The following is a 24,818-nucleotide window of genomic DNA, read 5'->3' on the forward strand; positions in this document are numbered from 1 at the left end:
TAGTTTCCTCTCAGATGACCCAGTATCTTGTCCATTAAGATAAGGAAGCTGTGGGGCAGTAATTTTTGGTACAGTGAGATCAAATCTGCATGTGATCTGCCCAGCTCTCTGGGAAGGATTTTAGTCTTGGTCTCTTTCTTCATTAGCTAAAGCAATTTCCATATGCAATATAATAATGTAGTAAATAGTCCTTGCAGTCACAACTGTCATCTTAGGCAGTTGCTCTTACAGTTATTACTGTAGTCACTTACATTCCACAGCATTCCCTCGTATCAATAAAGAATGAGTTCTGAACTAGAGGGTGGTAAATCCAACCTTGTGTTTGTGTAGGCAACATTTTTCCATTTAATTTACTACAGAGTAAGTTCTTGTCTCATTGCAGAAAGAATTCAGAGACAAGACACGGAGTCCAAGAAAGCAAATTGAGGATTTATTAAGTGACAGTACACTCTCAGAATGGAGAGTGCGCAGGATCATGTGAGTGACTGTCTTGAGTTCCTTTGGCAAACTGGTTAAAAATGTTTGGGCAGAATATCCATTGAGGATGGACAGGGTATTTTCTGATTTTTATCCCAGTTCCACTTTCCCAAGGGGAGGAGGGATTTTTGTTCTTATTTTTTTTTTTCCAGTTTGTCTTCATTTTTAAATATTTATTTATTTTTAATTGATTGATGATTGCTTTATAATATTTATCCAGTCTTGACTGGCTGTGTCAAGGCATTGATGCATGATGGGAACTTCTTATCTGTAAGCCTGATTATATTGTAATGAGAGCATAATGAGGGAAAACTTACATTCTGACACCAGAGATTCCCATCTTTCTTCACCTTTCTTTGTCTGTCTCTAGGATCCTTGTCACCCAAGATGTCTGGTTTTCTGTCAGTCTGGAGGTTACTGCTTTGTCTGCCCAAGACCCCCTGTCATTCACAAGATGTATGATTTCCTGCCATCTGATCAATGAACAGCTATTCTCTGCTTATATATAGCTATCTGCCTGCTCTTACATTTAGAAAGCACTTCCTTACACACCTGCCACTTTCCCTACAGCAGCTCCTACCCCTGTTGCACCCAGAGTTCAAAGCAGAAACCAGCTAGAAGCAGACTTTAACAACCCAAGCAAGGAGGGTGCTGCTTTTCCTGCTTTTGCCTCACTTGAACCATCTGGAAGCCATGACAGAATGACCAGGAAGGCCCAGTGGAAACAAGAGTACTGCCTTCTCTACTCCATCCTGGGCTCCAGGCTTCTGGGAATCAGGACATTGTTACCTAGCATCTTACTCCCAAGGACTTGGGAGCAGTTTTGCCCATGAGTAAAACTGGTAGCAACAGGCAAACTTTTATATGGCTGCAGAACTAGCAGAGCCAGAGAAACTGTCTAGACTCCTTAGTTTGCTACCAGACAAAAAATGAGGGAAATGCTGAGCTGGGCAGACACTCACCCATGGGAGAACTTGCAGAAGTGAAGCTCATCCTTGGAGTGAAAAGAAAAATGCCAGTCTGACTGCAGCAGGGACTGTAAGAGAAACTTTCCCTGTGCTGCCTTTCCCCAAGAAAATATTGAGTAAGACTGATTTATCAGATGGAGGTGACTACTCCTTGTGGGAAAAGTGGTGAGTGAGTGACAGTCATGGCTGGAAAAGTCCGATTTTTTTCCACCAGCCTCTCAAGTAGTAAGGTGGGAGTCCTACAACTGATGGCAGGGAGGATATTGGGAAAGAGGCAGAAAAGAATTTAAAGGTTATTAAAAGGATTGTGCTCAGCAGGAAAACATCCCATAAGCCTCTCAGAGTACCATCCCCAGGGATTTCCCTACCCAGGTGCACTGGTAACCCAGAAGGGCATGAACCCTAAGCCCATAACTCCCATCTCTGCTGCAGGCTCCTTGAGTGCGCTCCCAAGTGTGTCTGGGAGAACAAGTTCTGATAAACATGGAGTGGTGTCAGAAGATGGAGCACGATGGTTGGCAAGAAAGACTATAACGCCACCTTGTGGCAAACAAAAGAGCAGTTTCCAATAACCAGCCTGGTATATAGTAAGAGCTAGTTCAGTTCAGTTCAGTCTCTCAGTCGTGTCCGACTCTTTGCATCCATGAGATATCACCTCACACTGGTCAGAATGGCCATCATCAAAAGTCTACAAAGAATAAATGCTGGAGAGGACGTGAAGAAAAGGGAATCATCTAACATTGTTGGTGGGAATGTAAAAATTCCCAAAATTGATACAGCCACTATGAAAAACAGTATAAACATTTCTTTAAAAACTAGAAGCAAAACTACCATATGTGGGTGCATGTTAAGTTGCATCAGTCATGTCCAACCCTGTGTGACCCAATGGACTGTAGCCTGCCAGGCTCCTCTGTTCATGAGATTTTCCAGGCAAAAATATTGGAGTAGGTTTCCATGCCCTTCTCCAGGGCATCTTCCCAATTCAGGGATCAAACCCACATCTCCTATGTTTCCTGTATTGGGAGGCAGGTTCTTTACCACTAGCACCACCTGGGTGTGACTCAATAGTCCCACTACTGAGCATATACCCTAGGGAAACCATAATTTAAAAAGACTCTTGAACACGAATGTTCATTGCAGCACTATTTATAATAGCTAGGATATGGAAAGAACCTAGATGTCCTTCGAAGGTGAGTGCATAAAGAAATGGGGGTACATATACACAATGGAATATTACTAAGCCATAAAAAGAAATACATTTGAGTCAGTTCTGATGAGGTAGAAGAATCTACAGTCTATTATACAGAGTGAAGTAAGTCAGAAATAGAAAGAAAAATACCACATATTAACACATATATATGAATTGTAGAAAGATGGTACTGATGAACCTTTTCATAGGGCAGCAATGGAGATGATGATATAGAGGGCAGACTTGCGGTCACAAGTGGGGAGAGGGTGGGATGAATGGAAAGAATAGCATGGAAACATTTCTTGAGAGTCCCTTGGGCTGCAAGGAGATCCAACCAGTCAATCCTAAAGTAAATCAGTCCTGAATATTCATTGGAAAGAGTGTTGCTGAAGCTGAAGCTCCTGTACTTTGGCCACCTGATGGGAAGGGCTGACTCATTGGAAAACACCCTGATGCTGGAAAGATTAAAGGTAAAAGGAGAAGGGGGAACAGAGGGTAAGATGGTTAGACAGCATCACTGACTCAATAGACATAAATTTGAGCAAACTCCAGGGGATAGTGGAGGACAGGAGCCTGGCATGCTGCGTGCTGTCCATGGGGTCTCAAATAGTTGGACATGACTTAGCAACTGAACAACAACAAAATTATGATATTATAAAATATGAGACATAGTAGTGAGAAAAATACATTGCCTGACAGGGTTTTGAGTTTATTAGAATTTGTAGTATAAGATTTATGAGGAAGACACTCCAGTGTTTTTTGTTGTTGTTGTTGTTGCTCTTCTTCTACTTATGCAGTTACACATTCTTTTCTTATGACTTTTCCCTGGGGAATGGGGCTGAGAATTAATATCTTCAAGTTATATATATTCTTTTCAGCAAACATTGTGCCTCCACCTGCGCCATACATTAAATTCAATTGCCATGCAATGAGAAATTCATTTCACTTATTCAGTGGTTTCTGATGCTGATCTTATATATTACTTGCTTTGTTTACATTTCATAAAGGTCTATTTATAAACTAATCATAGCGGGAAGCATTTTCCTTTAATAATATTACCGGCTTTATTTTTCTTATTACTAATCTGTTATCACTTAACCAAATCTTTCTCGCTTTGTCTCCTTCAATTTCCATTATCACTTTATGCTACTGATGTCCACTCACAGATCTTATAAAGATATTCATAGTATATGGTGAATCTGATGAGGAAAATAACTTTTACATTGATATAACAGTAAAACACTGCACATAATGTTATTTTGTCATTTAGAATACATACAAGGCCTTCTAGAACTAACACCAAAAAATGATGTCCTTTTCATCATAGCAGACTGGATTGGAAGATAGGAAGATAGGAAGTCAAGAGATACCTGGGGTAAGTAACAGGCAAGTTTGGCCTTGGAGTACAGAATGAAGCAGGGCAAAGGCTAACAGAGTTTTGCCAAGAGAATGCACTGGTCATAGCAAACACTGTCTTCCAACAACACAAAAGACAACACTACACATGGATATCACCAGGTGATCAATACCAAAGTCAGATTGATTATATTCTTTGCAGCTGCAGATGGAGAAGCTCTATACAGTCAGCAAAAACAAGACTGGGAGCTGACTGTGGCTCAGATCATGATCTCCTTATTGCAAAACTCAGACTTAAATTGAAGAAAGTAGGGAAAACCCCTAGACCATTCAGGTATGACCTAAGTCAAATCCCTTATGATTATACAGTGAAAGTGACAAATAGATTCAAGGTATTAGAGCTGATAGATAGACTGCCTGAAGAACTATGGACAGAGGTTCATGACAGGAGGCAGTGATCAAGACCATCCCCAAGAAAAAGAAATGCAAAAAGGTAAAATGGTTGTCTGAGGAGGCCTTACAAATAGGTAAGAAAAGAAGAGAAGTTAGAGGCAAGGGAGAAAAAGAAAGATACACCCATCTGAATACAGAGTTTCAAAGAATAGCAAGGAGAGATAGGAAAGCCTTCCTCAGTTATCAGTGCAAAGAACTACAGGAAAAGAATAGAATGGGAAAGACTAGAGATCTCAAGAAAATTAGAGCTACCAAGGGAACATTTCATGCAAAGATGGGCACACTAAAGGACAGAAATGGTATGAACCTAACAGAAGAAGACATTAAGAAGAGGTGTTGAGAATACACAGAAGAACTATACAAAAAAAGATCTTAATGAACCAGATAACCATGATGGTGTGATCACTCACCTAGAGCCAGACATCCTGGATTGTGAAGTCGAGTGGGCCTTAGGAAGCATTATTTTAAGCAAAGCTAGTGGAGGTGATGGAATTCCAGCTGAACTATTTCAAATTCTAAAAGATGCTACTGTTAAAGTGCTGCACTCAAAATGCCAGCAAATTTGGAAAACTCAGCAGTGGCCACAGGACTGGAAAAGGTCAGTTTTCATTCCAATCCCAAAGTGGACATGGAACAACAGACTGGTTCAAAATTGGGAAAGAAGTAAGTCAAGGCTGTATATTGTCACCCTGCTTACTTAACTTATATGCAGAGTACATCATGCAAAATGCTTGGCTGGAAGACTCACAAGCTGGAATCAAGATTGCTGGGAGAAATATCAATAACCTCAGATATGCAGATGATACCACCCTTACGGCAGAAAGCAAAAAAGAACTGAAGAGCCTCTTGATGAAAGTGAAACAGAGCAAAAAAGAGGCTTAAAACTCAACATTCAGAAAACTAAGATCATGCATCCAGTCCCATCACTTCATGGCAAGTAGATAGGGAAACAATGGAAACAGTGACAGACAATTATTTTCTTGGGCTCCAAACTCACCGCAGATGGTGACCGCAGCCATGAAATTAAAAGATGCTTACTCCTTTGAAGAAAAGCTATAACCAACCTAGACAACATATTAAAAAGCAGAGATATTACTTTGCCAGCAAAGGTCCATCTAGTCAAAGCTATGATTTTTCCAGTAGTCATGTACACATGTGATAGTTAGACCCTTAAGAAAGTTGAGCGCCAAAGGATTGATGCTTTTGAAATGTAGTGTTGAAGAAGACGCTTGAGAATCCCTTGGACTGCAGGGAGATCAAGCCAGTCAATACTAAAGGAAATCAGTCCTGGATATTCATTGGAAGGACTGATGCTGAAGCTCCAATACTTTGGCCACAGGATGGGAAGAACTGACTCATTGGAAAAGACCCTGATGTTGGGAAAGATTGAAGGCAGGAGGAAAAGGGGATGACAGAAGATGAGATGGTTGGATGGTATCACCGACTTGATGGACATGAGTTTGAGAAATGTCCGAGAGTTGGTGATGAACAGGAAATCCTGGCATTCTGCAGGGCATGAAGTCGCAGAGTCGGATATGACTGAGTGACTGAACTGAACTGATACATACCTAAATTATCTACCAACCTGAGTACAAAAGTTTCTGTATAAATATTACTCACTAAATAACACAGTTAGTAAATTCACATTATCATGAAGATGAGGAAAGCATTTTATTGAACTTCACTTTCTTCCAAGGACCATATTCATGTTGTGCAAAATAGCAGAGGGGTTCTTATAAAAGTCTTCTTTTCATTACCTTCTTTCTCCTTCATTCATTTGATCTAAGACCAAATTCATGTTCAGTCTGTTGTTTTTATTTCTGTCCATTCAATTGTATTTCTCGTAAATTCCCCAGTTCTTGCATGTTGGAGTTTTAAGATTCATCAAATAAATATACAAAAACACATTATTGGGACTTCGTGGCAGTCCATTGGTTAGGACTTCACCTTCCAATGCAGGTGGTGTGGGTTCAACCTCTGGTTAGGGAACTAAGATCCCACAAACCTCATGGCCAAAAGACCAAAATATAAAACAATATTGTAAGAAATTCAATAAAGATTTTAAAAGTGGTCCAAATCTTTAAAAAAACACATAGTTAAATTTAAAATTCAGAGAAATATCAAATATATTTTTTAAGTACAGAAGCATGTTGCTAGTAGCTATCAGTCAGTTATTTGGTTCTTACAGTTGAGATAAACTTCCAAGATATGAATGAAAGTTAATTATGCTTTTAATAATCAACCAGAATCCATGAGGACTCTCTCTTTTCTGTCCAGGCTGCCAATCTTTCTTCTCAAGAGCCTCACTGAAGAAAGATAACGTCTAATGATCAAGAAAACTGACTCCTTTTCAGGGTGTGACAGTCATTTATTGGGTCAGGGACATCAGTTAAAGAGGTGAGCTGGATATCTCATGGGGCAAGAATCTCATGGGGCAATAAAGTACTAAAATTCCTATGTATGTTATTTTTCTAATTATTTATACTTTCCCTTTTTTAGTTTATGGTTATGATACTTGCTGTATAACATTAAGTTTATTCAGATATGCAGTTAATAAATAAATAATCATATGTATATTAGTACTTAGCCAATGCCTTAATATTCTTTTATTAATACTAGTAGTGAATTATGATACTTAAAATGTGAAGAATGGAAAGCATTTAAGTCAGTATTACTCTGGTACTTCTGAACACCGGAGTAATAGGAGCAGGATTTAAAAATTAGGGACTTTCAGATGTATGTTGATGGACATGATCAGATATTTGGGCCTGGCATTTAAGATACATGGATTCTTCTATTAGATAAAGTTTTTGGAGATGGAGTAAAAATCATAATCAGCTACATAACTTCTCCTTTACAAACTTAAGCACATTAGGTCATTTTAGAGCAATGTTCTGGCTCAGCCATGAGTTTTGGGGCATGAGCCAAGAATACCACTGTAAAGTTTTATGAATTGCCTTACACATTTGTATGTATTGGTCATCAAGTTATGTGACCTTGACTATATAATTGGGCACTATTGTATATAAAAAGAAACCAAATGAATATGGTGGTTTTCCATTTTGTCAATGTCACACAGTTAATTACTGGATTAAAGTAATTTGATGAAAATTATGTGTGCATCCAAGGAAAGTGATATGATATAAGGTTGGACATCAATTGGATGTTTTTTCCAGTTTTTGGTTTTAATAATTTTTCCACATTTACAAATTTTCACTCAGTCTAACTTTACAAATACAATTGTGTAATTTTATATTTCATCATAGCTTTAGATATTAATTATTAAGCCAGGAAATGTGGAGCAAACAATGTTTTGTAAAAAATTAATTCTGGAATAATAGGAGCCTAGTTGACAATGCACTTTAAATGTATGATTGAGGATATGTTGAGTGTTATGTATGCGTGTGTGTGTCATTTGGTGACTAGAATAAGGCTGAGGCTTTATTTCAAAGATTTTGTGTGATATAACATTAATCAAGAATGATTAAGGGAAATAAAAATATGACTGAGACAATGATTTAGACTATTGAAGAAAGAACATTGATGTTATGTCTTCTTTTTTATTGCAGACATACAAAATATATTTCCTCCAAGCCATTAACATTAGTTTCCACATGTTATTATTAAAAATACCTTTTTTTCCCCCAATCTGGCATTGGAGTCTTAGGCAAGGCTTTTTTTCCCCCACATCTTTATGTTCATTCTGGACTGCAGATTGAAACCCAGTGAGTCAGTCATGCGTCACTTGGCCCTCATCCACATAGTGATGTTTGTATTGGTACTGTTTGTGCTGTCTCCACAGCTGTTTGAGTTATTGCATTTTCACAATGACTTCAAATATAAGGCATTTTTCTTCATGAACAGAGTCATGAGGGGTTCCAGGCCATCACCATTAACCCCAATTCCTCCTGATGTATGAAATTTAAACAGAAATTTACAAGTTGCATCATACATATTTTTTCCTTGCTATGATCCCTCAATTTGTCTCTTGGTAGTAATCTTATCTTCTACACAGTTGCTTCCAATTTGACCAAGATCAAGCTACTGATTGGGGGCTTCCCTTATAGCTCAGTTGGTAAAGAATCTGCCTGCAATGCAGGAGACCTTGGTTCGATTCCCTTCCCTGGGTTGGGAAGATCTGCTAAGAAGTGATAGACTACCCACTCCAGTATTCTTGGGCTTCCCTTGTGGCTCAGCTGGTAAAGAATCCACCTGCGATGAGGGAGACCTGGGACCTGGGTTTGATCCCTGGTTTAGGAAGATCCTCTGGAGAAGGAAAAGGATACCCACTCCAGTATTCTGGCCTGGAGAATTCCTGAACTATAGAGTCCATGGGGTCGCAAAGAGTCAGACACGACTGAGCGACTTTCACGTCACAATCTACTGATTAGATCTGGTAGACAGAGTGCCTGAACAACTATGGACAGAGGTTTATAACATTATACAGGAGGCAGTGACCAAAACCATCCCCAAGAAAAAGAAATGCAAGAAGGCAAAGTGATTGTCTAAGGAGACCTTACAAATAACTGAGAAAAGAAGAGAAGCTAAAGGCAAATGAGAAAGGGAAAGATATACCCAACTGAATGCAGAGTTCCAAAGAATAACAAGGAGAGATAACAAATCCTTTTAAAATGAACAATGGAAAGAAATAAAGGAAAACAATAGAATGAGAAAGACTAGAAAGTTCTTCAAGAAAATTGGAGGTACCAAGGGAACAATTCAAGCAAAGATGGGCACAATAAAGGATGGGAACAACAAGGACCTAACAAAAGCATAAGAGATTAAGAAGAGGTGGAAGAATACACAGAAATGACCTGGATAACCACAGTGGTGTGGTAACTCATCTAGGGCCAGACATTATGGAGTGTGAAGTCAAGTGAGCTTTAGGAAGCATTACTATAAGGAAAGGTAGTGGAGGTGAAGTAATCCCAGCTGAATTATTTCAAATCCTAAAAGTGGTGGAATCAATATACCAGCAACTTTGGAAAACTCAGAAGTGGCCACAGGCCTGGAAAAGGCCAGATTTCATTCCAATTCCAAAGAAGGGCAATGCCAAAGAATGTTCAAACTACCGTACAATTGCACTCATTTCACATGCTAGTTTGGTCATGCTCAAAATTCTTCAAGCTAAGTTTCAACGGTACATGAATCAAGAACTTCCATATGTACAAGTTGGATTTAGAAAAGACAGAGGAACCAGAGATCAAATGGCCAGCATCCATTGGATCATAGCAAAAGCAAGGGAGTTCCAGAAAAAAATCTACTTCTGCTTCATTGACTATGCTAATGCCTTTTACTCTGTGGATCACAACAAACTGCAAAGAAAATTCTTAAAGAGATGGGAATAGCAGACCACTTTACCTGTCTCCTGAAAAACCTGCATGCAGATCAAGAAGCAACAGTTAGAGCTGGACATGGAAAAACAGACTGGTTCAAAACTGGGAAAGGAGTAAGTCAAGGCTGTACATTTTCACCCTGCTTATTTAACTTATTTTCAGAGTACATCATGTGAAATGCCAAGCTGGAAGACTCACAAGCTGGAATCAAGATTGCCAGGAGAAATATCAACAACCTCAGATATGCAGATAAAACCACTCTAATGGCAGAAAATGAAGAGACACTAAAGAGCCTCTTGATGATGGTGAATCAAGAGAGTGAAAACCATGGCTTAAAATTCAACATTAAAAAAAGTTAAGTTCATGGCATCCAGTCCCATCACTTCATGGCAAATAGAAGGGGAAACAATGAAAACAGTGACAGATTTTATTTTCTTGGTCTCCAAAGTCACTGCAGACAGTGACAACAGGCATGAAATTAAAAGACACTTGCTCCTTAGAAGGAAAGCTATGACAAATCTAGATAGCATATTAAAAAGCATCACTCTGTTGACAAAGGTCCACATGGTCAAAGCTATGGTTTTTCCAGTAGTCATGTAAGTATGTGCGAGTTGGACCATACGGACGGCTGAGTGCTGAAGAACTGATTCTTTGAATTGTGGTACTGGAGAAGACTCTTGAGAATCCTTTGGACAGTAAGGAGATCAAACCAGTCAATCCTAAAGGAAATTTATCCTTAATATTCATCTGAAGGCCTGATGATGAAGTTGAAGCTCCATTACTTTGACCACTTGATGTGAAGAGCTGAGTCATTAGAAAAGACCCTGATGCTGGAAGGATTGAGCGCAGGAGGAGAAGGGAGTGACTGAGGATGAGATGGTTGGATGGCATCACTGACTCAATGGACATGACTTTGAGCAAGCTCCAGGAGATGGTGAAGGACAGGGAAGCCTGGTATGCTACAGCATGGGGTCACAAAGTTTGGACACAACTCAGTGAATAGACCACAACAACAAACCGCTGGAAATTTAGAAAAAAAGAGCCATACTTTTCTTTTAGAATAGAAAATGTTTATGAAAATTAAAAAGGAGGGGGATTTCCATTGCTTTCCAACAACTGAAAGTAGACCTATGGTATTTATTAAAGAAATTCTACCAAAAGCCCTAGAAAAATCTTTATCACAATATGAATTGTTTTAAAAAAATTTTAAAGTAAAATAGAACATACTACTTAAACTCAGGTGTTCCCTCTCCTAATGATTTATTATGACATTAGGAATTAATTCAAAGCAACTATAAAAAGGTATATTATCGTACATTTCTCTGGTGAGTTATTTTAAAAATTCTGTCCTTTGATAAGTATAAAGGTTCTTGGGCCATTGTTAAATTTATGTTATTCTGCCACCCCTATGGCAGAAAGCAAAGAGGAAGTAAAGAGCCTCTTGATGAAAGTGAAAGAGGACAGTGAAAAAGTTGGCTTGAAACTCAACATTCATAAAACTAAGATTATGGCATCCGGTCCCATCATTTCATGGCAAATAGATGGGAAAACAATGGAAACAGTGAGAGACTTTATTTCTGGGGGGTCTCCAAAATCACTGCAGATGGTGACTGCAGCCATGAAATGAAAAGATGCTTGCTCCTTGGAAGAAAAGCTATGGCAAACCTAGACAGTATACTAAAAAGCAGAGACATTACTTTGCTAACAAAGGTCCATCTAGTCAAAGCCATGGTTTTTCCTGTAGTCATGTATGGATGTGAGAACTGGACTATAAAGAAAGCTGAGTGCTGAAGAATTGAAGCTTTTGAACTGTGGTGTTGGAGAAAACTCTTGAGAGTCCCTTGGACTGCAAGGAAGTCCAATCAGCCCATCCTAAAAAAAAATCAGTCCTGAATATTCATTGGAAAGACTGATGCTGAAGCTGAAACTCCAATACTTTGGCCACCTGATGTGAAGAACTGACTCACTGGTTAAGAACCTGATGCTAGGAAAGATTGAAGGCAGGAGGAAAAGGGGACGACAGAGGATGAGATGGTTGGATGGCATCACCTGCTTAATGGACTGGGGTTTGAGTAAGCTCCGTGAATTGGTGATGGACAGGGAAGCCTGGTGTGCTGCCATCCATGGGGTTGCAAAGAGTTGGACAGGACTGAGCAACTAAACTGAACTGAACTGAGCAATAGCTATTAAACAATATTTTATTATGCTTTCAAAAACTAACTTCTGTAGTTTTATTGTGTTATACCACTGGTATAATAAATAATTCTGAAATATGATTAAACAAATTGATAATTTATTTTTCATACAATAAGTGATGAGTTTTATAATTTGTTAAATATGAGATTTAAAATACATGTATTACATTTTCAGAAATACTTTAAAAATATTTATTTATATGTCTATATATTTATTCTTGGCTCTGGTGGGTCTTCGTTGCTATGCAGGCGTTTTTTCTCTAGTCGTGGTAAGCAGGGGCTGCTCTCCAGTTGTAGTACAGGGATTTATTGTGTTGGCACCTCATGCTGTAGACCACGGTTGCAGGGCACATGGGCTTCAGTAATTGTGGCTGCTGGGCTCCAGAGCAAAGATTCAGCAGCTGTGGCACACGGGATCTTCCCGGACTAGGAATCAGACCCACGTCTCCTGCATTGGCAGATGGATTCTTAACCCCTGAACCACCAGGGAAGCCCAGAAATACTTTAAAATATATCCTAGAGAAAGACAAGCTGTGAAAAGACTTAAATTCAACTTAAATAGTTATACTGTGTACCACATCAGTCAACATAGCAATAACATATAGGACTTTTCCTTTTTGAAAATAAATGAGAATTTAAAACTTGTGAGTTATTGCAAAATTTCTCAGTTAAAGCAGTTCTTTAAAACATGCATATCTATTTTTTGCACTCATACTCAGTATAATAATTTTAAAAAAGCACAAATCTGAGTCAGTTCAGATCCATTTTGCAATGGATTAAAGACCTAAATGTAAGACCAGAAACTATAAAACTCTTAGAGGAAAGCATAGGCAGAACATTCAATGACATAAATCAAAGCAAGATCCTCTACGACCAACTCCTAGAGTAACAGAAATAAAAACAAAAGTAAACAAGTGGGAGCTGGTTAAAATTAAAAGCTTTTGCACAGCAAAGGAAACTATAAGCAAAGTGAAAAGGCAACCCTCAGAATGGGAGAAAATAATAGAGAATGAAACAACTGACAAAGGATTAATTTCCAAAATATACAAACAGCTCATACAACTCAATACCAGAAAAATAAATAACTCAATCAAAAAGTGGGAAAAAGACCTAAACAGACATTTCTCCAAAGAAGACACACAGATGGTTAACAAACACAAGGGGATGCTCAACATCACTCATTAGAGAAATGCAAATCAAAACTACAATGAGGTATCACCTCACACGAGTCAGAATGGCCCTCATCAAAAAGTCTACACATAATAAATGATGGAGACAGTGTGGAGAAAAGGGAACACTCTTGCACTGTTGGTGAGAATGTAAATTGATACAGCCAGTATGGAAGACGGTATGGAGAGTCCTTAAAACACTAGGGATAAAAGCACCATATGACCCAGCAATCCCACTCCTAGGCATATGCCCTGAGGAAACCAAAATTGAAAGAGACACTTGTATCTCATTGTTCACTGCAGCACTATTTACAAAAGCTAGAACATGGAAGCAACTTAGATGTCCACCGACAGATGAGTGGATAAGAAGGTGGTGGTACATATACACAATGGAATATTACTCAGCTATTAAAAAACACATTTGAGTCAGTTCTAATGAGGTGGATGAAACTGGAGCCTATTATACAGAATGAAGTAAGTCAGAAAGAAAAACACCAACACAGCATATTAAAGCATATATATGGAATTTAGAAAGATGGTAACGAAGATGCTATATGCGAGACAGCAAAAGAGACACAGATATAAAGAACACACTTTGGGGAGAGGGCGAGGGTGGGATGATTTGAGAGAATAGCACTGAACCATGTATATTACCATATGTGAAATAGATGACCAGTTCAAGTTCGATGCATGAAACAGGGCACTCAAAGCCAGTGTCCTGGGACAACCCAGAGGGATGGGATGGGGAGGGAGCTGGGAGTGGGGTTCAGGATACGGAGAACACATGTACACCCATGGCTGACTCATGTCAATGTATGGCAAAAACCACTACAATATTGTAAAGTAGTTAGCCTCCAATTAAAATAAATAAATTATTTAGAAAATAAAGTAAACCAAGAGAGAAAAGAGATGCATATTTCCAATATAAAAGTAATTAAAAATAAAAAAGCAATATTAAAATGTTACTATAGTAAAAGTAGTAGCAAAAGTTATTCTCTTTTGTACTTTATCAAGATCCATTAAATATCAGAACCCATACGAAAATTTTACTGAAGAATTTTAAAAGTTACATTTTCATGTATTTACCACGAATATAAACATTATTATTTTATCCAATTAAACCAATCCAGAATGTAGAAAATTTCAGCTGTATAAGAAAACAAAACCTCATATAGCTTCATATTCTTCTTTTGGTGTCTATGAGTGTTTGGTTATGTTTTTAAGGTTTTTTACAGAAATACGTTTCCATAAATAAAATATGAAAGCAATGCATAAATGTAGTCAGCTGGTATTCTTGATTCATAGTCAGAAATGCATGACAGTAGAATATTACACTAAAACCACCAAATATTTATAAGTTTATGAATGAGAAATTGCACAGTAGATTAGGTATGTCTTTTTTTCCCTATAAAATTCTAATTAGTATAGGGAGATTTTTAGTATCACATACTGTCTAAGAGGGCTTCCCAGGTGGTATTAGTGGTAAAGAAATCCTCTGCCAATGCAGGAGATGTAAATGACATGGGTTTGATCCGTGGGTCAAGATGATCCACTGGAGGAAGGCATGGCAACCCACTCCAGTATTCTTGCCTGGAAAATCCCATGGACAGAGGAGCTTGTCAGGCTATGGTCCATAGGGTCACAAAAAGTCAGACAGGACTTAAGCGACTTAGCACTCACGTGGGCACTAAGAATTGATCTCCTAGATGGTCAGTGCCCCTTTCTCCAATGAGGCTTTTGAGTTCATTGCTACTGAGGCTAAACTGGAGATGACAATAGATCTCATGGAATGGGATTACCAAACAGCACACAGGATGCTCAGTTAAATTTTAATTTCAATTAAAAATATTTTTTGTATAAAGATTTCTCAGAACTGCAGGCAAATATTGCATGCTCAAACTGAAAAGTCTTTTGCACAAAAGTGTTTTGTTTTTGTTATTTTAGATTCTATATGTCTTTATTTCTCTTTAAAATGTGTTTGCAATACAAACCATCCAAAGGAGAAAAATTCAATTTCCTGAAATTTGAAAGCCTTTTTCATTTTTGAACCTTTTTTATTTTTCTAAATGAAAGAAATTTGTAGGGTCAATATTGATGGTGTGGGTAGTCCAGTCAAAATTACTTGTTTGCAAGGCACTTTTACCTGTAGGAACCATTGCCATACAACATAGAAGGCAGCAATTTGATAGAAGGTATGCTTATACAAACCTTGAAAAAGTTACAGGTATGATTTTGTTTTTAAAAGTTATCTGTTACTCAACTAAAATTCAAACTTAAGTGGGTGCCGTGGATTTTTATTTTCTGAATCTGACACCCTGCCTTAAAAGAGTCATAGGATTTTAGTAACATGGTCCAGACCAAAGGAGAAATAGAATTAGAAACATCCATTGAAGTCACATAGATTTGGTCAGACTGTAGAGCATAACTGTATTCTAATACATTAATGAATTTATGTCTCCGGACTCATTACAAAAGATAAAAACAGGTACTTCAGAGTCTGTAAGTAAAGCCTCTGAGCTGACTCAGGAGACAGAGAATATGGATCACATTCATCCTCATTTAATTGGCTATATTTTAGTCTATTCTCAATATTCTAAGACTCAAAGTATGCATATATTATGAATACTGATGGGAAAATAAGACTAGATAAACCAAGAACAAGAAAGTTATCTAAACTCTGAGTGGTTAGATTCAAAGGAAAAGAAGAGAAATAATGAAAAGAGTAGGTCATATCTAGAATCCACCTGCTATTTGGGGAGATAACAAATAAGTTGTTCTGAGAGAATAAAGTTTGGCAAATCTAGTTCTTCATCCTTAGAGTAATATCTAATTTTAGGTTTGTTTCATTTCATGAATGGCACCATTTCTGCAAAGAATTTATTACTCTTCCCAGTTTAGATAAAATTATTTATTCTACATCACAAAATAGCATCTTAAAGTTTGTTTTATTATTATATTAATCAGTTAGTATTTCATTATTTTATTTTTGCTACCCACATTATCATACTACCTACACAACACTGCTTTAGTGGCAATAGTGGGAAACATGAGAAAAATCTTATACAGTTTTAGGAAAGGAAGATCCCCTCCCCATATTGGTCACTTTCATGGACCTTTGTGAAATATACAAATTCTCAGGGAAAAGTAAAATAAGCAAAGAATGCAATATATCCACTCTCCTTCAGTAATTAAACTTAATGAAGGATACAGCTGGAAGCTGGTCCTGATGTGAATATTCATAATCGCAATACATTGCTCAGAAGAATTCACAAAATTGGTGCTTTCATCTGTAAATATCTACTGTGTTTTGTTCTGATCTTCCAACATATAAGTCTGAAATTATGAGAAAATAATCCTCCTATCGCTTCATTGAGAAAATTTTGTCTTATCCCACAAGACACCTGAGTCTTGAGCACTCACTATTAATGAAGTTGCAAGATAGAAACTCACCAGGCTGAGTCAATGAAGTGAGTCCATGTATGTGATATGAGGCTCTCTAGATATAATTATAAGGAAAGGATGCCACCAGCCCATCTCCCTCCAAGGCCATAATTTTCATGTCACATGCAGAAACATGACATCTCTGGTCTTGGGATTATTAGCATAGGGAGCCCCCAAAGGGGGCTTACCTCATTCCTGGAAAAAACAGAGTAGGAAGAGCTGGTCCCAAACTGATGTGAGAGCTCATTTTCCTAGGTCTTTTGGCCTGACGTCAAAAAATAGAAGTCAAACAATAACCCTCAATTCAAAATGAGTAAAATTCAATGTCAGATTTTCCATGTATCCTTGCTAGTTCCAGGAACTCCTGGTGTCCTGCACACGTAGTCCCCAGTATTACCTAGTTTTCAGAGTCACACCTAGACTATAAGCAGCTTTGAATGATTTAGGAAAGTGACCCTTCAGCCACAGCTCTGAGCCAAGGCACCAGACACAAAAAGCAGAATGCAAGATGCTTTTTATATTTTACCAATGTATTTATTGACAACAGGAAGGTCACTTCCATTTCAAGCAGTACTGAAATTTGGGATACACACTGTCTTTCCAGAGATATTTTACTTGAAGTATCAGCCTACTGTGGCAGCATATTTTGTCACTATCATTCTTCAATATTCTCTGTTTCTTTTCACAGGACAGTTTGGCAGTGATTTCAACTGCCAACTTTAGGGCACCCATTCTTCAGTAAATGTCAATTTTTCTTTGTTACTTTGATGCCTACCAACCACATTGTTGTTATAACTAACCCTAAGTGAAAGTGAAAGTTGCTCAGTCATGTCTGACTCTTTGCGATCTCATGGACTATACAGTCCATGGAATTCTCCAGGCCAGAATACTGGAGCTGGTATCCTTTCCCTTCTCAAGGGGATCTTCCCAACCCAGGGTTTGAACCCAGGTCTCCAGCATTGTAGGAGAATTTTTTACCAGCTGAGCCACAAGGGAAGCCCAACTAACCCTAAACTTAACTTTAATTATGACTGCAACATTTGTGTTCCTCTTTGTTAAGCACCATTTGATTTTAAAGTGGTAAATGTAATCCTCTAGCACTAGGAATATTAGCACAGGTCATAAACTCTCAACCTGTTTGGGCTTAATATGATGTACCTCTCATGTTTCATTTTGACCCTCTTCAAACCATTTGTTTGGACTCAGGAACACATATCTCACAAACTGAAGCAGTCTGGAACACACTTCTCCCTGCTGTTTTCAATCTGTCATTAGCTACCATTGCAATAACATCACTGTGCATTCCATATGACTTTCTTTAGTCTCTTTTCTTTCTTGGAAGTATCTTAAATTTTTAAAATTTATTTTTAATTAGAAATAATTGCTTTACAATGTTGTGTTGGCTTCTGCTATTTATCAACATGAATCAGCCATAGGTATATATATGTCCCCTTACTCTTGAACCTCCCTCCCACATCTCACTCCATCCCATCCCTCTTGATTGTCACAGAGCACCAAGTTGAGCTCCCTGCTTCATACAGCAAATTGCCACTGGTTACCTATTTTATATATGGTAATGTATATGTTTCAATTCTACTCTCTCAATTTGTCTCCCACTCTCCTTCCCCCACTGGATCCACAAGTCTGTTCCCAACATCTGCATCTCTACTGCTGCCCTGTAAATAGGTTCATCAGTACCATCTTTCTAGATTCCATGTATACACAATAATATCCAGTATTTTTTTTCTATTTTGACTTACTTCACTCTGTATAACAGGCTCTAGGTTCATCCACCTCACTAGAACTTACTCAAATACGTTCCTTTTTAAGGCTGAGTAATATTCCATTGTAAGTACCACAAAGAAGTATTTTAAATTTTATGTCAAAACATTTCTGCCACGTGCTCAATGAAAAAAACTGTGAAGCAAGAATATTAAACCCAGTACAATTGTATATGTAAAAAATACAATAAAGGTATCATTTGACTATTGATGATTTGCATTTCCTCTTTGAAAAATGTCTATTTGGTTCTGCCTATTTTAGAGTTGTTTTATTTTTTTATGTTGACTTGTATGATCTGTTTATATATGTTGGATATTAATCTCTTATCAGACATATCATTTGCAACCATTGTCTTCTATTCAGTAGTCTGCTTTTTTGTTTTGTCAGTGATAAGTAGCTCAACATTGCTAATCATCAAGAGAATGCAAGTCAAAACCACAAGATATCACCTCAAACCAATTAGAATGGTTATCATAAAAAAGAACACAAGTAATAAATATTGGTAAGGATGTGGAGGAAATGAAACCCTCCTATGCTGTTGCTGGGAACATAATTTTTGTTCAGCCACTGTGGGAAACAGTACAGAGTTTTTGCAAAAAATTAAAAATAAAATTCCCAGTGACCCTGCAATTCCATTCATGAGTATATATATATAAAAATACTAATTCAAGAAGATATATGCACCCAAATGTTCATAACAGCATTATGTACAGTTGCCAAGATAAGGAAGCAACCTGTGTCCATCAATAGATGAATGGATAGAGTAGTGGTACATATATATATACACAATGAATACTACTCAGCCATAAAAGAATAAAATTTTGCCATTTGCAGAAACATGGGTGGACTTGGAGTGTATTATGTTTAGTGGAATGTTAGAGAAACACAATTATTATATGATATCACTTATATGTAAAATTGAAACTATACTAGAAACTAGTGAATATAAAAACAACAGAAAAAAGGAACAGATAACATATTAGTTTTCAGTGGTGAGTGGGGAGGGACAATAAAAGGATGTGAGAGTGAGTGGTACAAATAATGGTACAAGATAGGCTGCAATATGTACTGTATGACACAAAGAATACAGTAATATTTTGTAATAACTGTAAATGGAGTATAACCTTTAAAAATGTATAAAAATTTCAAAATGTACAAAGAAGACATTCCAGATCAATAAACATTGAGACAGTTTAAAGCTAGAAGACCTATCTAAAGGAAGTACTAAAGAACGCTCTTTAGTCAAAAAACATAGGATACTTCAGGCTTTTGGCTCAAGATGGTGGAGTAGAAGGATGTGCGCTCATCTCCTCCTGCATGAACCCCAAAACTGCAACTAGAAGGTGAACAGCCATCAACAGAAGGATGTTGGAAGCCACCAAAAAAAGATATTCCACATCCAAAGATAAAGAATAAGCCGCAGAGAGATGGTAGTTCTGTTCAGTTCAGTCGCTCAGTCGTGTCTGACTCTTTGCGACCTCGTGGACTGCAACATGCCAGGCTTCCCTGTCCATCACCAATTCCTGGAGCTTGCTCAAACACATGTCCATCAAGTGGGTGATGCCATCCAACCATCTCATCCTCTGTCATCCCCTTCTCCTGTCTTCAATCTTTCCCAGCATCAGGGTGTTTTCCAATGAGTCATTTCTTTGCATCACGTGGCCAAAGTATTGGAGTTTCAGCTTCAGCATCAGTCCTTCCAATGAATATTCAGGACTGATTTCCTGTAGGATCTACTGGTTTGATCTCCTTGCAGTCCAAGGGACTCTCAAGAGTCTTCTCCAACATTACAATTCAAAAGCATCAATTTCTTCAGTGCTCAGCTTTCTTTATGGTCCAACTCTCACATCCATACATGACTACTGGGAAAACCATAACTTTGACTCTAGATGGACATTTGTTGGCAAAGTAATGTCTCTGCTTTATAATATGCTGTCTAGGTTTGTCATAGCTTTTCTTCCAAGGAGCAAGCATCTTTTAATTTCATGGCTGCAGTCACCATCTGTAGTGATTTTGGAGCCCAAGAAAATAAAGTCTGTCACTGTTTCCATTGTTTCCCCATCTATTTGCCATGAAGTGATGGGACTGGATGCCATGATCTTTGTTTCTGAATGTTTTAAGCCAGCTTTTTCACTCTCCTCTTTCACTTTCATCAAGAGGCTCTTCAGTTCCTCTTTGCTTTCTGCCATAAGGGTGGTGTCATCTGCATATCTGAGGTTATTGATATTTCTCTCAGCAATCTTGATTCCAGCTTGTGCTTCATCCAGCCCAGCATTTTGCATGATGTACTCTTTATAGAAGTTAAATAAACAGAGTGACAATATACAGCCTTGACTTACTCCTTTCCCAATTTGGAACCAGTCCATTGTTTCATGTCTGGTTCTAACTGTTGCTTCTTGACCTACATACAGATTTCTCAGGAGGCAGTAAGGTGATCTGGTATTCCATCTCTTGAAGAATTTTCCACAGTTTGTTGTGATCCACACAGTCAAAGGCTTTGGCGTAGTCAATAAAGCCGAGGTAGATGTTTTTCTGGAACTGTCTTGTTTTTTCTATGATCCAGTGGATGTTGGCAATTTGATCTCTGGTTCCTCTGCCCTTTCTAAATCCAGCTTGAATTGGTGGGACTATAAATTGTTGCTTCTACTATGGAAAGCAGCCTGGATTTTTCATTCAAAACTAAAAATAGAGCTATCATGTGATCCTGAGTATATATCTGGTAAAAATGAAAATTCTAATTTGAAAAGACACAGTTCAGTTCAGTCCAGTCGCTCAGTTGTGTCCGACTCTTTGCGACCCCATGAATTGCAGCACGCCAGGCCTCCCTGTCCATCACCAATTCCTGGAGTTTACCCAAACCCATGTCCATCGAGACACAAGCACTCCAATATTCATAGCAGCACTATTTACAAATGCCAAGACATGGAAACAGCCAAAGTGTCCATCAACAGATGATTGGCTTAAGAAGTTGTGTTATACATATGCAATGAAATATTGCTGAGCTGTAAAAAAATAATAAAATATTGCCAATTGCAGAAACATGGATGGACCTAGAGAATATTATACTTAGTGAAGAATATCAGACAGAGAAAGACAAATGCTATATATCACTTAAGTGTAGAATCTAAAAAATAATACAAATGAATCTATATACAGAACAGAAACAGACCTATGAAAGTAGAAAACAAGCTTAGATTTTGCAATGTATTTCAATCACAAAGTTTTATTATGATTCATATGGCCTGATATCAAGAATCATTTTCACAGACATAGAAAACTAAGTAAAATTTTTTCTGCATCTAGAAAATCTTGTCTTGGGCCTGATTACTGGGACTCACAATTCTAACCAGACTTTATCCTCTTTTGTCATGTGAAATGTGGGATTGTCTTAAATGACACAATGTTAGAGAGAGCCTTGCCTGCATGCTCTTTACAGCCCATGTTCTCAGTAGCAGCTGGTCAGCTTTCCTGCTTGTATTCTATGTTCTAAGCAATAGCGGCATCATCCACTCTAATCTTAGTTAGCAATCTGGGTTTGTGTGTGTTTCCACATGCAGTCATGGATATCCTCTTGGGAGTTCAATGCAAGATCTCTCTAATATTTATATAATAAACTGTGAAATGTTGCTAACCTTTATTGGTTACTTTAGCCTCATTCATAGTTCAATGTGTTTCATTTTTTTTCAATGTGTTTCATTTTTTGATGAACCTTACAATTGCTTTACATAAGCTTCTTCAAAAATACTCCAATTATTTTTTACCTCTGTGCATCAAAGTTGACTTATTTACACATTTTTTATGGATAAATGACAGTGCCTTATAAGAGCTTAAAAGTATCCCATAAGGAAAAGATAGGTATGAAAATGGACTGATTCCGGAGTCTGGGAAAAACTTGGCATAGGCAGAGGTTACCTCCTCTAAATAGCTGATGGGTAGGTGTAGCTTTCTGAGACTCTTATTTCTACTTTTTATCTTCAGTTACAAATGCACGCACTGAATGAAGAATCCAAAGCTTGTCCAAGAAAAGCTTCTATCCAAGATAAGCAGAGAGAATAGAGACAACATATTGAGTTTTCTTGGGTATTTAGGGCTTCCTTGGTGGCTCAGATGGTAAAGAATCTGCTTGCAATGTGGGAGACCCAGGTTCAATTCCTGGGTCAGGAAGATCCCCTGGAGAAGGGAATATCTAGCCATTCCAGTATTCTTGCCTGGAGAGTTTCATGGACAGAGGCTACAGTCTATGGGGTCGAAAGAGTTAGGTATTTAAGAGAAAAAAAAAATCATGTTTTTATTGTCCATGATAAAAGCAAATCTTTTTTACATTATCAGTCACATATGTCTTTCACAGGAACTTTGTACTTCTAACAATGGAAATTAATAAGACTTGAATTAACAATAATACCAAATAAAGCTGAGCCTCAAGGACACTTTAAAAATGTCTAAATATTTTATGTTTAAGAAGAAAAGATTGGAAATTAGTCTGTGTTTATGAACTGATTTGATTAACAGCAATTGGACTGATCTATTTTGAAAACAAGTTATTAGAAACTGATTGAGAAAAAGCTCCTTATGAACTATTTATTATTGAATTAATATTGTCAATTGAATTCAACAATGTAGTTTGTGTGTGGGGCTACAGCAAAGTTCCTCATGCTTGAAAATGCCACTGAGATGCTCTTGAAGTCTTTCTTCTTGACCCTCTAGATAACTGTTTTCCACCTTGACGTTTATGTGGTCCATTTAAAGACTGGATGCTTCCTCAGGACCTTCTGAAAAGCCCCCAAAACATCTTTGTTTCTCAAGCTATAGATGAATGGGTTGAGCATGGGTGTGAGCACAGTGCAAAATACAGACACAGCCTGTTCCTGATCAGGGGTATGAGAAGAACCAGGTGTCATGTACATATAAACACATGGTCCTAGATAAAAGGTTACCACTGTAAGATGGGAGAAGCAGATGGCCAAGGCTTTGCTCCTGCCTTGGGGGGATTTCATATGAAGGATAGTGTGGAAGATGAGCACGTAGGAAGCCATAATAAATCCAAAAGGGATGATGATGAAACAAATGCCCATCACAAAGACCACCACTTCATAGATGGAAGTGTCTTTGCATGAGATCTTCATGATTGCTGGCATCTCACAGAAGAAATGGTGGATTTCTCTGGAGCCACAGATAGGCAGGCTCATAGTATAGAATGTGTGGGCTGTGGAAGCTAAAATTCCCCCAGTCCAAGACACTATGACCATTTGCAGACAGACCCCATGGTTTATAATGACTGCATATCTCAAGGGGTTACAGACAGCTACATATCGGTCATAGGCCATGAGAGTCAAGAGGATACATTCAGCACCCCCAAGAGTAAAAAAGAAAAATACCTGGGTTCCACAGGCTGCCCGAGTGATGTCTTTCCTTCCAGAGAAAAAGTTTACCATCATCTTTGGAACAGTGCTGCTGATGAGGGACAGGTCTATGAGAGAAAGCTGGCTAAGCAGAAAGTACATTGGAGTGTGGAGACTCAAGTCCATCCATATCAGGAGGAGCAGGAAGAAGTTTCCAGTTACTGCAGCAAGATAAATTAAGATGATAATGTAGATAAGAATACTGACATAGTTCATATTGGGGAAGAGTCCTGAGAGAATAAAATCTGTGGTTAATGTCTCATTTTCTTCTTCCATGGTTGACTGATCTGGTTGAGCTATAAGAAGAAGGAAAGGGAAACAAAAGTAAAATGAAATAAAAGCTTTTGAAAATACTTTTATTGGTCAGGTATTGCTGTAATAATGTGAGGTAAAAAAAGTAACTCCACAAATTTCAGTGACTTCAGACAGTAAACATCTATTTTCTTGCTCCCATGTTTGTGAGTCAGGTGGAGGCATTTTGCTTTAGGATGCCGGTCAAGTACAGATACACCACACCATAAGTCTCTCACTCTAGGGCTTGCTCTTCTCAAAGAAAATGGCAGGAGCCAAAAAGGGACAGCAAAATTACCTGATTTCCCCTAAGGCCTGAACTTAAAGCTGACTCTATTACTTTCTACCACATTCCACTGACTAAAGTAAGTCACAAGTAGAAACCCAACATCAATGTGATGGGGAAGTAAGCTCCACCCACAGCAAACTCTAAAATGATGAGGCATGAAGAGAGAATTAGAAACAATTAATATGATCTGTTACATTTCTCAGAGTTCCTACCTCTACCATTTTCAATTTTATGATCTTAATGCTGGGTATTCAGCTATTTCATAATTTCTTAGTATCCTGTTTAATGTGCTCTACTAAGACTCAGTAATAAAGATCTATGGGTTTCCTATGATCACAAACTATTTTCTATTTTCACTATAAAGAATGCCTTGAGGTCATATGTAGCAATTTCTTATATTCATGACTAGACATGCAACAGGTAAATACATAAATTTTTTCTTAGCTCTCCTCTACCTGTGGATCTAGTTACAT

At 37.9% G+C, this 24,818-nt stretch overlaps 1 protein-coding gene and 1 long non-coding RNA gene across 2 annotated transcripts; one reads left to right on the plus strand and one right to left on the minus strand.

Moving 5' to 3' along the window:
* Window positions 1–274: 274 nt before the first annotated feature.
* Window positions 275–6,898, plus strand: LOC145510590 (uncharacterized). The gene is made up of 3 exons (XR_014057127.1): window positions 275–477; window positions 848–4,009; window positions 6,721–6,898. It is a non-coding gene; the product is annotated as an uncharacterized LOC145510590 (long non-coding RNA).
* A 16,195-nt stretch (window positions 6,899–23,093) lies between these two features.
* On the minus strand, window positions 23,094–24,041 carry LOC145510579 (olfactory receptor 2L8-like). The gene has a single exon (XM_081502192.1). It carries the CDS (start codon window positions 24,039–24,041, stop codon window positions 23,094–23,096), a length of 948 nt encoding a protein of 315 aa, XP_081358318.1.
* Between the last annotated feature and the right edge of the window lie 777 nt (window positions 24,042–24,818).

This window comes from Giraffa tippelskirchi, chromosome 6 (genome assembly GCF_054371585.1).
Source record: "Giraffa tippelskirchi isolate mGirTip1 chromosome 6, T2T-mGirTip1v1.2.pri, whole genome shotgun sequence".
NCBI classification, from domain to species: Eukaryota; Metazoa; Chordata; class Mammalia; order Artiodactyla; family Giraffidae; genus Giraffa; species Giraffa tippelskirchi.